At 36.2% G+C, this 11,932-nt stretch overlaps 1 protein-coding gene across 1 annotated transcript in view; it reads left to right on the top strand.

The window, feature by feature from the left end:
* The first annotated feature begins 403 nt into the window (after positions 1-403).
* Positions 404-11,932, top strand: part of LOC117028750 (pregnancy zone protein-like) — a 45,563-nt gene continuing 34,034 nt past the window's right edge. Inside the window, exons 1-9 of the mRNA XM_033117638.1 lie at positions 404-552; positions 2,654-2,837; positions 4,026-4,179; positions 4,336-4,388; positions 4,849-4,869; positions 5,326-5,494; positions 6,758-6,842; positions 8,927-9,050; positions 11,102-11,216. Of these exons, the coding sequence (XP_032973529.1) occupies positions 470-552; positions 2,654-2,837; positions 4,026-4,179; positions 4,336-4,388; positions 4,849-4,869; positions 5,326-5,494; positions 6,758-6,842; positions 8,927-9,050; positions 11,102-11,216 (988 nt within the window). The 5' untranslated portion in view covers positions 404-469. The remainder of the gene's footprint in view (positions 553-2,653; positions 2,838-4,025; positions 4,180-4,335; positions 4,389-4,848; positions 4,870-5,325; positions 5,495-6,757; positions 6,843-8,926; positions 9,051-11,101; positions 11,217-11,932) is intronic.

Here is an 11,932-nt window from a genome sequence, read left to right as displayed (position 1 = left end):
TTTGTTTCCTTAAAAAGCCATATAGGATGAAGCTTTGGGAAATATGTGATGTTCCCTGGACTACCAAGAAGAGATTGGGATATGTATTTACCTTAATAGTTCTTTAAAAAAAGGAAAGAGAAATCAAGATATATTCATAATTTTGTCAAATTGTGTAATTTAGTTTGTTTTTTCTTAAAAATATTTAAAATTTTGATTAATAACCAAAGCCAGTGTAGCCTCAAAGCACTATTTTTGAAGTTCTTAGAAAATTTGAGAAAGTAGATAAAAGAACACTGATAGTTGTGGAAATGATGTGGAATTGATTTTTTTATATACTGGAACTAGTTAATGTGTTACAAAAATAAATGCTTAGCAATTTACTTTCACTGCCCATCAGGTAAAATAAAAACCAGTGATTCTGGAACAAGTGCAGAGTTCAAGGAATCAAGGGCTCAGACTCTTATTATTTCCTTTTCTTCTCCACATCATGAGGGGAAATCAACTGCCCAATCCAGTCTTGATTCTACTTTTCTTGCTCTTTCCCAGAGATGCTTCAGCTACTTCAAAACCGTAAGCAACATTTCCAGAATAGTCTATTGTCCTCCTCTTTCCCATCGTGTTGTCTGCTTCTTGATGTCTGTCTTTTTATTTATTTTCTGATTTCCTGCAAAATGGTCTGTTGTCAAAGGGGCTTGGAAGGGTCAGTAAGTTGTTATTTCTCATGTGGAAAGAGGTATACTCCAATTCTAGGAAACTCAGGAGATATAGAGCAGTAACACTTATGAAACATTCACCAGATAAGAATATAAAATTCTACAACATTCATAAAATATAAAGAATATAGAAGTCCTACCTTCCCCCAAAAAATGATAAATTTTTTATTGGCTCGTGAAAGGGGATTCAGTGTCTTGGTTACCGTGAAGTGACTCAGTATCTGTTTTTCCCAAGTCAGGGCTTGCCAAAATGGATGCATGACTTACAGACAAGCCAGGATTTTGTGTGTCAGTTTACTTAATCCTTCAGCAAACCTTTAGGGGCTGGCATTAGATCTTGGGACTATAAAGATTAATAAAATGTAGACCCTGCCTTAATCAGTACGGAAAAGAGAAAGAGTTGGTGCACAGGAAAATGAAAAACACAGTGCAAAAACAGAAGCAGGCATTGCAGGTTTCTGTGAGCACATTCACAAAGGAAACCTAACTCCTCATGGGACCTGATATAATAAGGGAATGAGCATCATCTAAGTCTGTATAGAGAAAGTTGCTTTCAAGATAAGTGGGGCTTTTTTTAAGCATTTTTGTAAGAGGTTATTGGAGCCAAACTGATAACATATGCCAGGGAGCAAGATCTCAAATGCTCCTCGAGGTAAGTCTCATGAAGCAAATAGAAGTTTTCCAGATAGAGAAGGACACTTCAGAAGGAGAGAGGCATGGGCAAGCTGAGTTTTCGAAGTGCAATTTGTTGAGTGATTATAAATGATGAGCAAAGAGCCATAGCAGAGTGATACTTTCTTCTAGTTGTATATGGTAATACTTTCTTCTAGTTGTATATGGTAATACATTTGGTGATTAGCCTAGCTTGGCATGGCTTTTCTCCCATTACCAGAGAGTGAAAGATAGAAAAGAGCTAAAGTTGTATCTGAAACAGGAGTAAAAAGCAATTCAGCTCCTCCCTATTTATTAGTGGTATCTCTTTAGTGTTTCCTGGAACAAAGAAATTCATGATATCACCCAAATAAAACCCAAGACCACATGAAGACAGGTTCTTAATACTTTCAGTAATGATTAATTGATTGATAACATTTAGTTGTTGCTAAAAATAATGAAATGTGTTTTCAGCTTTATTGTCATACAAATGACAAATAAAATGGTATTTAAAGTGTTCAACATGATTTGACATATGTATATATTGTGAAAGGGTTCCTCTCATTGAGTAATTAATACCTGTATGTCTCACATATTTATTCTCTTTTTTTTCTTTATGGTGAGACGCTTAAGTTCTACTCTCTTAGCAAATTTCAGTTATACAATTGAGTTGTCAATTATAGGCACCATGTTGTACATTGTATCCTAATATCTTATGCATCTTATAACTGACAATTTGTACCCTTTTACCAACCTCTCCTTATTTCCTCCACCACCCCCCAGCCCCTGACAACCACTTTTCTAATTTCTGTTTCTATGAATGGTTTTCTTTTTGTTTTTAGAGTCCACATATAAGTGATACCATACAATATTATCTTCCTCTGTCTGTCTTATTTCACTTAGCATAATGCCCTCAAGGTCCACCCATGTTGTCACAAATAGCAGGATTTCCTTCTTTTTTAAGGCTGAAAAATATTCTATTATATATAATCACATTTTCTTGATCCATTCTAAAGTTGGAAATTAATTCTATCAAAATACATAATAATTCATGGATTGCTTATCTATAACTTATTAACAGGTTTACAAATATTATGAGGGTGAATATTTCTGCAAAAGAAGCATATTAATGTTTAGCTTATTGGGGGTTTCTAAGGTGTTTTGGATTGGCCTTTTAAGAATACATGCTTGCTGAACTCCGGCTTTGCTCTGATTGGTGGCAGTAGCAAAGATTATCTAGGAAACAGCCACAATAATGATGTGTGTTTAACATCTCCACGGTTGATCCGGTCCCTTCTTCTCCACAGGCAGTACCTGGTGCTGGTCCCATCACAGCTGTACACTGAGTTACCTGAGAAGGCGTGCGTCATGCTTAATCACCTGAATGAGACAGTGACACTTAACGTAATTCTGGAGTATGGAATGCACAGCAAGGCTCTCCTCACAGACCTGGTGGCAGAGAAGGACTCCTTCTACTGCAGTCCCTTCACTGTCAGTATCACTCCTTGGAATAAGGGATATTGTGAAAGAATGTGCATATTAGTTGATGCCTTGTGTTCTGACCTCCAACAACAACAACAACAACAAAGCATAATGAAGAAAAAATGAGGAATACAGAGTGAATTTCAAATTAGATTCTAAAAATGAAAGTTCTACTGAATGTGCTTGCGTAATATTTACAAACAGATCTAGTGCAATATATGAAAGGTAGCAGTGGGTATAGGAAAGATTTCATTTGCTCTTGAACTTCTAAGATAAATAATGTTTACGCCATCACAGATATAAACACTGAGATTCATAAAGTTAAGTGACTTATCTAAGATCTCACAGACGACTGATGGTTAATATAGTGTCCTTGTGGGGACAGAGCCAGGAGTGCAATTTTCAGGCTCTCGGCCTCACGAGGAAAGGTGCTGGCTCAGGTAGTAAATGGCCATCAACTGTGATTGGATGGCCATCAGCTGTGGCTAGTTGGCCGCCAGCTGTAACCAGTGAACCATTGGCCACTAATATAACTGCCAAGGCCTTGCCAGTAGAAAATGGGGGCTAGCAAGAAGATGGTGGCTGAGCTACCAAGAGTGGATTGCAGTTAGCACAGCAGATTGCTAGCAAGCTAGCAAGTGAGGTTGGTTGGCAGAGACCAACCAACCTGGCATGGTAGGTTGCGGATAGTGTGGCTCCTGCTTCCTGTGTCTCCAACCCAGCCACTGCAAGACTATAGTGGTATGACTCCCCTATCTATGGCTCCGTTCACGTTCCTTTTTGGCCTCCCCATATCCTATGTAGTTATGTGGGGAGGGCGTCTAGAGACCTGACACCCCGCATGACAGTCCTAGTAACTTTTATTACTTAAGGTATTAAATATTTAGTTAATCGTACTGGCTTACTACCAATGATAACATAATTACTGTGAAAATGCAAGCATGTTATTTCGTTCACTGTCATTGCTCGTTGAAGAATTAGTTCATTTTATTGCAATGATATTTTCTCTTTAATTAAATCAACAAATTGTTACTGTCATGTTACACAATCATAATAATCTATAAAACAGGGGAAATAATCCTTGACCTATCCCCTACTAATTCTCATGGGACTAACCAGAGAAATGAAAAAATCATAAAGGCTGAGACATTCAGAAGTGGGTCTAGGCAGATTCTTCAGTTCATTTCTGTTTTACAGATTCCGGAGTTGCCATCTTCTTCAGCGTTCATTACTGTTCAGGTGAAAGGGCCAACCCAGGAGTTCATAAAGAGGAAGCCAATGAAAGTAACAAAAGCAAAGAGCCTCGTCTTTGTCCAAACAGACAAACCCATCTACAAACCAGGACAAACAGGTATAAGGAATCATATGAGCAAGGGCAACTATAAGAGGTGGGGTTTGGGGTCAGGGAGTGGGATTCTCTGTTACTTTATTCTGCAGTCATGGAAGTCCTGGCCTGTTGTTATCTGGGTTCCCATTGGATTTCATGGGGAAAATCTCTATATTTCAGTGAGATTCCGCATTGTCTCTGTGGATGTCAATTTTCATCCTTTGAATGAAACGGTGAGTCTCATAACAATGGGTGAGGTTGGGAGAAACAGGCAAAAATGAAAGCCCCTTTTTTTGGAGAACCTGAGACCAAAATGAAGCACCTAATTCTACCAGAGAAAGATTTCATAAGGAGAATAAGGGACATCAGTTCATCAATTACATTCTGAAAATAAATTAAATATCCAGCTTAAATTATCGTCTTAAATATACCAGCAATTTTTATTGAACAAAAGAAAAATAAATGTATTTGATTTCTCTCTTAGAAAAAAAAATTATCTCAGAGATGATTTCTTAAGAGATGTACATCCCAAACTGAACATATAAAGTGCTGTGAACCAAACTGGTGCACAATTTCTTGTTTGGCGAAGAAATAAACAGAATCACTTTCTCTCATCCAGATAACCTATCAATGCTGATGTCATGGTTGTTTCTTTCTAAACTCTATCTTACATTCATATTTCTTTTTTTTCAGTTCCCAGTGGTTTATATTGAGGTAGGTAATATATTACATTTCTCGGTTGGAATGAGGACTTACTACAAGTTATATTAAATTGCGTCTCTCCACCTCCTCCCTCCCAACTAGCACTTCACAAAAAGTATATAAACACTGTTTCCCCTGTCTATCTTAAATCCTTTGGAGAGTGGATAAGATTTAAAAGAAGGAACAAAATTTCTTGAGATGATGCAATTTAGTGACTCTTGAAATATTTCTGACTGCAATAAATATGCATAATCCAAAAAAGGTACTATAATCTGTAATATCTCATGATTGATAAACTTATTGCCCTTTTCTCAATGGAGAATTCCTAGAAAATTTTGCTAATACCTTTGGTACCAATTTACCAACCATCTATTATCCAACTCTCAATGTCACCTTCCTTGAAAACCTGTCTAGTCAAAAGTATACATTTCAATTGTTTCTATGAACGCATAATGTTTTTACTTATAGAACCCCAAGAGGAACCGAATTTTCCAATGGCAAACGCTAAAATTACAAGGGGGACTCAGCCAGCTCTCTTTCCCACTCTCAGAGGAGCCCAGTCTGGGTCCCTACAAGGTCATGCTGGAGAAGGAGTCAGGGGAAAAGATAGAGCACTCCTTTGAGGTGAATGAATATGGTAAGAATTCTGCATGTGTCCAAGATATTTATGACATTAGAATATTTAAGATTGGATAGTTTTTGTACACAGGCGATGAGCAAAAGTCTAGCATGTAATAGTTGAAAATTAACAAGCTTTTTTATTTACCTAAATATTTGCTAAGCACTTTTCGTGCACTATCTCAATTCATCCTCACAAGAGTCTTGTGGGCAGATACCATATTATATCCATTTTATAAATGAGCATATCAATACTAGAAAAATTAGTAATTTACCAAAATCGCAGAGCCAATAAGAGGCAAGAGAGATGTTAATAGGGTTGTTTGACCCTGTTCAAACTTAAATTGTTAATCAATACATTGTGTTAACTATTTGCATCTGTTGATCTATGTCTTCTAACTAAAGGTATTCCTGGGATTATCTACCAGGATTATAATCTACACCTACCCTACTCTAATCATAGTAATTAAACATTGAAGCCATCTTATTAGTTACCAGTTTTGTAGATTTTCTAATGTAAATTAAATATATCATGCAATGGACAAGGAAATCTATAACAAAAACATGATTTCCAAAACTCACCAGAATTTCCAAAGAATTATAGAGAGGGATTTATTATTTGAGTAACTAACCTTATACAACTGTGGAAGGGGCCAGAAAAGTAAGGGTATAACAGGAGGAGTTGGTGGATCAGAGGAAATTGCTATCCAGTTCTCCTGAAGCAGTGGTGGTGATGGATAAATCAGAATTTACAAGGACACCTTCAGCTGCCAGAGGGGACCATGAAGAGAAACTGATAGAAGAATCTATGGAAGGCTATTACCTCTTCATATTTACCAATTCAGTATTTCTATAACCAAGTGTCTGGTGGTGGGCTTAGGGCTTCTATTAGTTAGCAGGGCTAGCAGTTGTGAAGATAAGCTGAACACAGGGAAAAAATAAGAATAAATTGGGACCTACTGGCCTCTGTACCTGTTACCACATCTAACCATGATGCTCTTCAGAGACTTATGGGACTGCTTTCTTTCCACCTTAGAAATCTTAAACAACTTCAGACAAGGAGATTCTAGGAGACACAGTACCAGCTTAACCAAGTTAACATGGTATGAACTGCCTATGGCTGTGATGGCATCTTCTTTTCAGTCGTGTGCCTGCTGCTCCATATTGTAATTGAAAACATTTCATATGATCCTATGTTAGAAGGTTCTGCAATAGAATCATTACTAATACTTGCAAGATCTCCTGCCCACTCTCACCTCTTTTTCTCTTCTATTGACAACAGTTTTGCCCAAATTTGAGGTCCAATTGAAAATGCCCAAGACTATTGGTTTTCTAGATGAAACATTTGTGGTATCCGTGTGTGGCAGGTGAGTTACATTTTTTCATCTCATTTCCATTCTTCTACTCTGTTTGTATTGCAAATAACTGTTACTGGACTTTGAAGTATTTTAACTAAAGAAGGAATGACTCTCTGTCCTACTTGCCTGAGCCTTGACTAGGGAGCAGGGACGGTAGCATATGACACTTTTACTACTAATAAAATCATTGGCTGAACACTGAAAATGTGCCAGACAATGATTTAAGTGCCTTGTACTTATTAACATTTTTTTCTTACACTAAACTTGTGAGATAGGGATAGTCATCCTCAATTGACAAAGGCGGAAACTAAAACACAGAGGATTAAAACACAAAACAAAAAACTTGCTCAAGCTTCTACAGACAGTAAATGGCAGACTGAAATTTAAATCCAGCAGTCTGGCTCCAGACCCTGACCATCAATATTCTATATTGCCTCTGAAATTTAAAAAACATCTAACTCATGAAGCGTTTATTGTATCCCAGATGCTGTGTTAAACTGAACCCAGGCCATTCAACTCTGGAGCTAATGCTCATAACTTCTGTGTTATTCTGTGTCCTATTATCCCCATTTGTCTATTGCTCTGAGTTCTTAAACTATGGAAAGTTAGAGGAAGCTAAGTAGACCCTCTGTCTTAAATCCTGGGTATATAATTTAGAATTCAAAATCCATGTCATAGTTATTTCCTCCCTGATTGCCTTTTAGTATTGCAGTAGACAATCCCCTGAATGCACCAAGGAGAGGACATTACCTCTTGCTTTTGAAAACAGCATGAGATACATGTTTTCATCTTTCTCGCTACCTTTAATGCTTCAAATTTTTCCATCAGAGGGAACACCTTTGGATTCAGATTTAAAGATAAGATTCAACAAAGTGATTGAAATTTAGTAAATAATTTATTACTTTATCAGCATTTGTAGAAATTTTGAGGGGAAATTTTATAAAAAGCGAAGTTTGGGGATACCGAGGGCAAATCTCACCTTCCTTGCAGTGTGAGCTAAAGCAATAGATTTCAAACTTAAGTGTATATCAGAATATGTGGAGGTGCTTAGTTAAAATGTAGATTCCTTGGCCCCACTTCTAGAGATTCTAATCACAAATCTGAGGAGAGATTCAAGATTCTGAATCTCAGTGCATAGCTCAGGTCATGTTGTAGACGGCCCATAAAGCATGCTTTGAGAAGCAACAAACTAAGTTCTGATTCACATTATGCGTTAGTCCATTCTGGCAGCTATATCAAAATACCACAGGCTCAGTAACTTATAAACAACAGAAATTTATTCCTAGAGGCTGGGAAATCCAAGATCAAGGTGCCAGCATGATCAACTTCTAGTGGTTCATAGCTGCTGCCTTCTCACCATGTCTTCACATGGTGGAAAGGGCAAGGAATCTCTCTGGAGCCTTCTTTATAAACACACTAATCTCATTCATGAAGACTCCGTCATTATGATTTAAGTGCCTCCCAAAGGCCTCATACCCTAAAACTGTCCTCTTTGTGGGGTGGGATTTCAACACAAACGTTCAGATGATACTCATCATATCCTTCCATCAGATTTGGGAGAAGCAGACTAAGTCGTTATGACACTGTTCTTTTATAACATTTTTGTTTTATAGCTAATGCTTTCCCATTTAACTTCTCCTTCATCCTCTTAAAATGCATATGAATTAGGGAGGACTTAGAAATACACTCTCTACATAGCCTTATTTTTTTCCCTAAATGATTTAAGAGGTGTTGTTAAAGCTGGAATTATAACCTAGATAGTCTGACAGCAGAGAAAGAAGGAAATAAGACAAGCTTATGATAAAACCTCAACCAAGAGAAAGGAAAGACCTGAGAAAAACTATATTGTTAATTTTCCATTTGGAGGTGTGCCAAAAAGATTCAGTAAGTATTTTCTCTTAGAGTTATAGACCTGTGCTTACTTAGATAATTAAAACAGTTTCAGAATAAATGTTTCTAAAGTCAAATGCTATGGGAGGAGGAGATGCGATTATTGTAGATGAATAAGATGGGTATATATGGATCAAGTCATGAGAAAAACATCTGAGTTATTTATATTAAATATTTTTTGTATGACTGCTTTATTGTTATAGATACACATATGGAAAACCTGTCCCTGGTCTGGTGACAATTAATGTATGCAGAAAATATGTACAATACTATTCCACCTGTCATGGAAAACATTCACAAAGTATCTGTGAAGAATCTAGTCAACAGGTATATGGAAATCACTCTCCCCAGGATACTAACACCAGATCTTGTTCTCTCCTGAATTACAATACAATAGGGAATGCAATAGAATATTGTATTGTGGGTACAATACAATAGAGAGTGTTGTTTGAAATAGTCACCTTGGAAAATTGTGGAATAAGGGAAACATTGTATTTTTGCCTGGCAAATACAGGAGACACTGTATGTTTGCCTGGCAACATTAAGATCCTACTTGAGGGTTGGACTCATGGAGTTACAGTGATGTTTATTTGGCTAGTTTTGTAATTCCCTTCCAACAGCAATCAACATGCCAGGTATAAGGGCATAAAGGATGTGGAAATATCCAAAGTTGGCTTTTATCAAACAGATAATAGAACAAGAATGTGACAAATGTTAAGAATTTGGCTAGTGGTAGAATCAAGTGGCATGCTATGGAATCTAAATTGCATATGGAAGAATATGAAACCAGCATCAGCTTGAGGAGAGGGAGACTTAGAGAGACAATGGACCAGAGACCTCAATTACATCAAAGAAGTGTAATAAGAAAAACTCAGGGAAACAGCAGGAAATAGAATATGTTGTATTAAAACATAAAATGTATAAATTACTGATTTTAAAGAAAGGGTTCATAAAAGTCCAGGATGTGGCAGTGTGAGCAGGCACCATAAAGGTATGGAAAAGAAAGTTATCAAAGCTGCAGATAACTATTAAATGAAAGGGTAGGGTGATGACTATGATGATGAATGTCAAGATAAACACTGACAAGCAGAGTAAACATGAGAGAAATCTAGCTGCCAAAATCTTTAATGTATTAGAAAGACTAAGATTAATTTTTATTTTCAAATGAGTCATGACCTCTATATATAAGTAAATTAAATATGATTAAATTTTATTAATCATAAATTACATAAATATTTTTATGTAAGTAGAAAAATAAAAACAAATCTTTATTAAAACATGGTTACCAATATTTAGTTTGGAAATCTGATTACAGTCATGCATTGCATAACGATGTTTCACTCAATGACAAACCTGGTCCACTTCTCTCCGTAACACCATAGTGCAATGCATTACTCATGTTTGTGGTGCTACGGGTGTAAAAAAACCCACTGCTCTGCCACTCGTATAAAAGTATGGCACATACAATGTGTACAGTACATAATATTTGATAATAAATGACTGGTTTATGCTGGTTTATGCATTTTCTATACTATACTTTTTAATTGTTATTTTAGAGTGTACTTTTTCTATTTACAAAAAAAAAAGCCATCGTAAAACAATGTGCTGTGTCACACCAGCAGCAGACTCATGTATCTCATGTTTACTGTGTCTCTTGATTGTATCATTTTCTCTTGCACTTGATTTACTCTCGTGTTGTTTTGTACAGTAACATGCTGTACAGGCCTGTAGCCCAGGAGCAACAGGCTACACCACATGGCCTAGGTGTGTAGGAGGCTGTACTAGCTAGGGTTATGTCAGGGCACTCTATTTCATTCGCATATCTACCTAATGACATGTTTCTCAGAATGTATCCCCATCATTGACTATACTATATTAATTCATCTATTCAGTGGATATATATGATTTTATTAATGTCTGAGACATCAAGAAAATGTAATTCTCTGTCAATATTTAGGTGGAGGTGGTTATGGAGACTTGTTAGAAAATGTTATGTCTGAGTTGAGTTTAGAAGAGCAGTAACTATTGGCCAAGATAAGAATAGGAGAAAGAATGCTATTATTTGAGGATCAACATATGCAAAAAATAGAATTACAAAATACTGTGGCACCTTTGGACACTCCAGTAGGTTTATTAAGGCAGAAATGTGATAAGCTTTCAGAAGAGAGGGGAGAAGGCAAAGCATGGCAAGAGTAATTCAATGATTAATGAAGACATTTCATGCCATTTTGGGGACTTGGGAAAAGGTAAACACGTAAAAACTGGCCAGAACATTTGTAAAATTTCTTTCTATAGCTAATGAAAAATTTTCATAGGTTGATGACTGACTTTTTGGATAGCAAATCAGAAACCCAGGAATTTTCTTCCTTTCTCTTCAGGCAGACGATAAAGGCTGTTTCACACAACTCGTAAAGACTAAATTATTTCAGCTGAAACACCAAGGGTATGACATGACAATAAAAGTGGAAGCCAAGGTCAGAGAGGAGGGAACAGGTTGGTATTTTTAAATATCAACAATTCATCAATTTATTAATTTATTAAACATCGATCAAAATTCCATTCATGAGAACACTTTATTGTTTCTGGGACTATGAAAATGACATGATCCCTGCCCTCAAGGAATTAAAAATCTAAACGGAAATTATATACATGTAGATGTTTATATGTATGTACGTATGTATGTATAACCATAATAAAATTACCACAAGAAATATAGAATCTAAGGGCGAATTGAGTCTGAAGAAAAATAATTAATTCTAAGACAAAGCCAAAGAAAGTTTTATAAAGTAGCATTTGAGCTGATTTGTATATAATGAATATTATTTTGAAAGATAGTGATGGAGTCAGATAGCACGATAAGCATAAAACAAATGTGTTTGGTCTCAGAAGAATCTGAAAATGTAGGTTTGGTGCTAAGGTGTGTAGAAAAGTAGAGTAAATCATATACTGACGATGTCAGGCTTTATTATGAAAAGCATTGATTATCTTTAGATATATATGCTTGAGAAGAATGACCTAAATAAATTGATATTTTTAAAAAGATAATTCTAACAGAAAAGAAGAGGACAGGCTAGATGAAAAATCTCATATATCAGAATATTATTCAAAAATGATTACAAAGATTACAAATTTGGGAAATGGAAAACAGAAATGCCATTAACCAAAATAAGGAGTAGATGAGAATGAATTATAGTGACGAGAATGTGTCC

This window comes from Rhinolophus ferrumequinum, chromosome 10 (genome assembly GCF_004115265.2).
Source record: "Rhinolophus ferrumequinum isolate MPI-CBG mRhiFer1 chromosome 10, mRhiFer1_v1.p, whole genome shotgun sequence".
Taxonomy (NCBI): Eukaryota; Metazoa; Chordata; class Mammalia; order Chiroptera; family Rhinolophidae; genus Rhinolophus; species Rhinolophus ferrumequinum.
The sequence above is the reverse complement of the archived record's forward strand: the minus strand, read 5'-3'. Positions and strand labels throughout refer to the sequence as shown.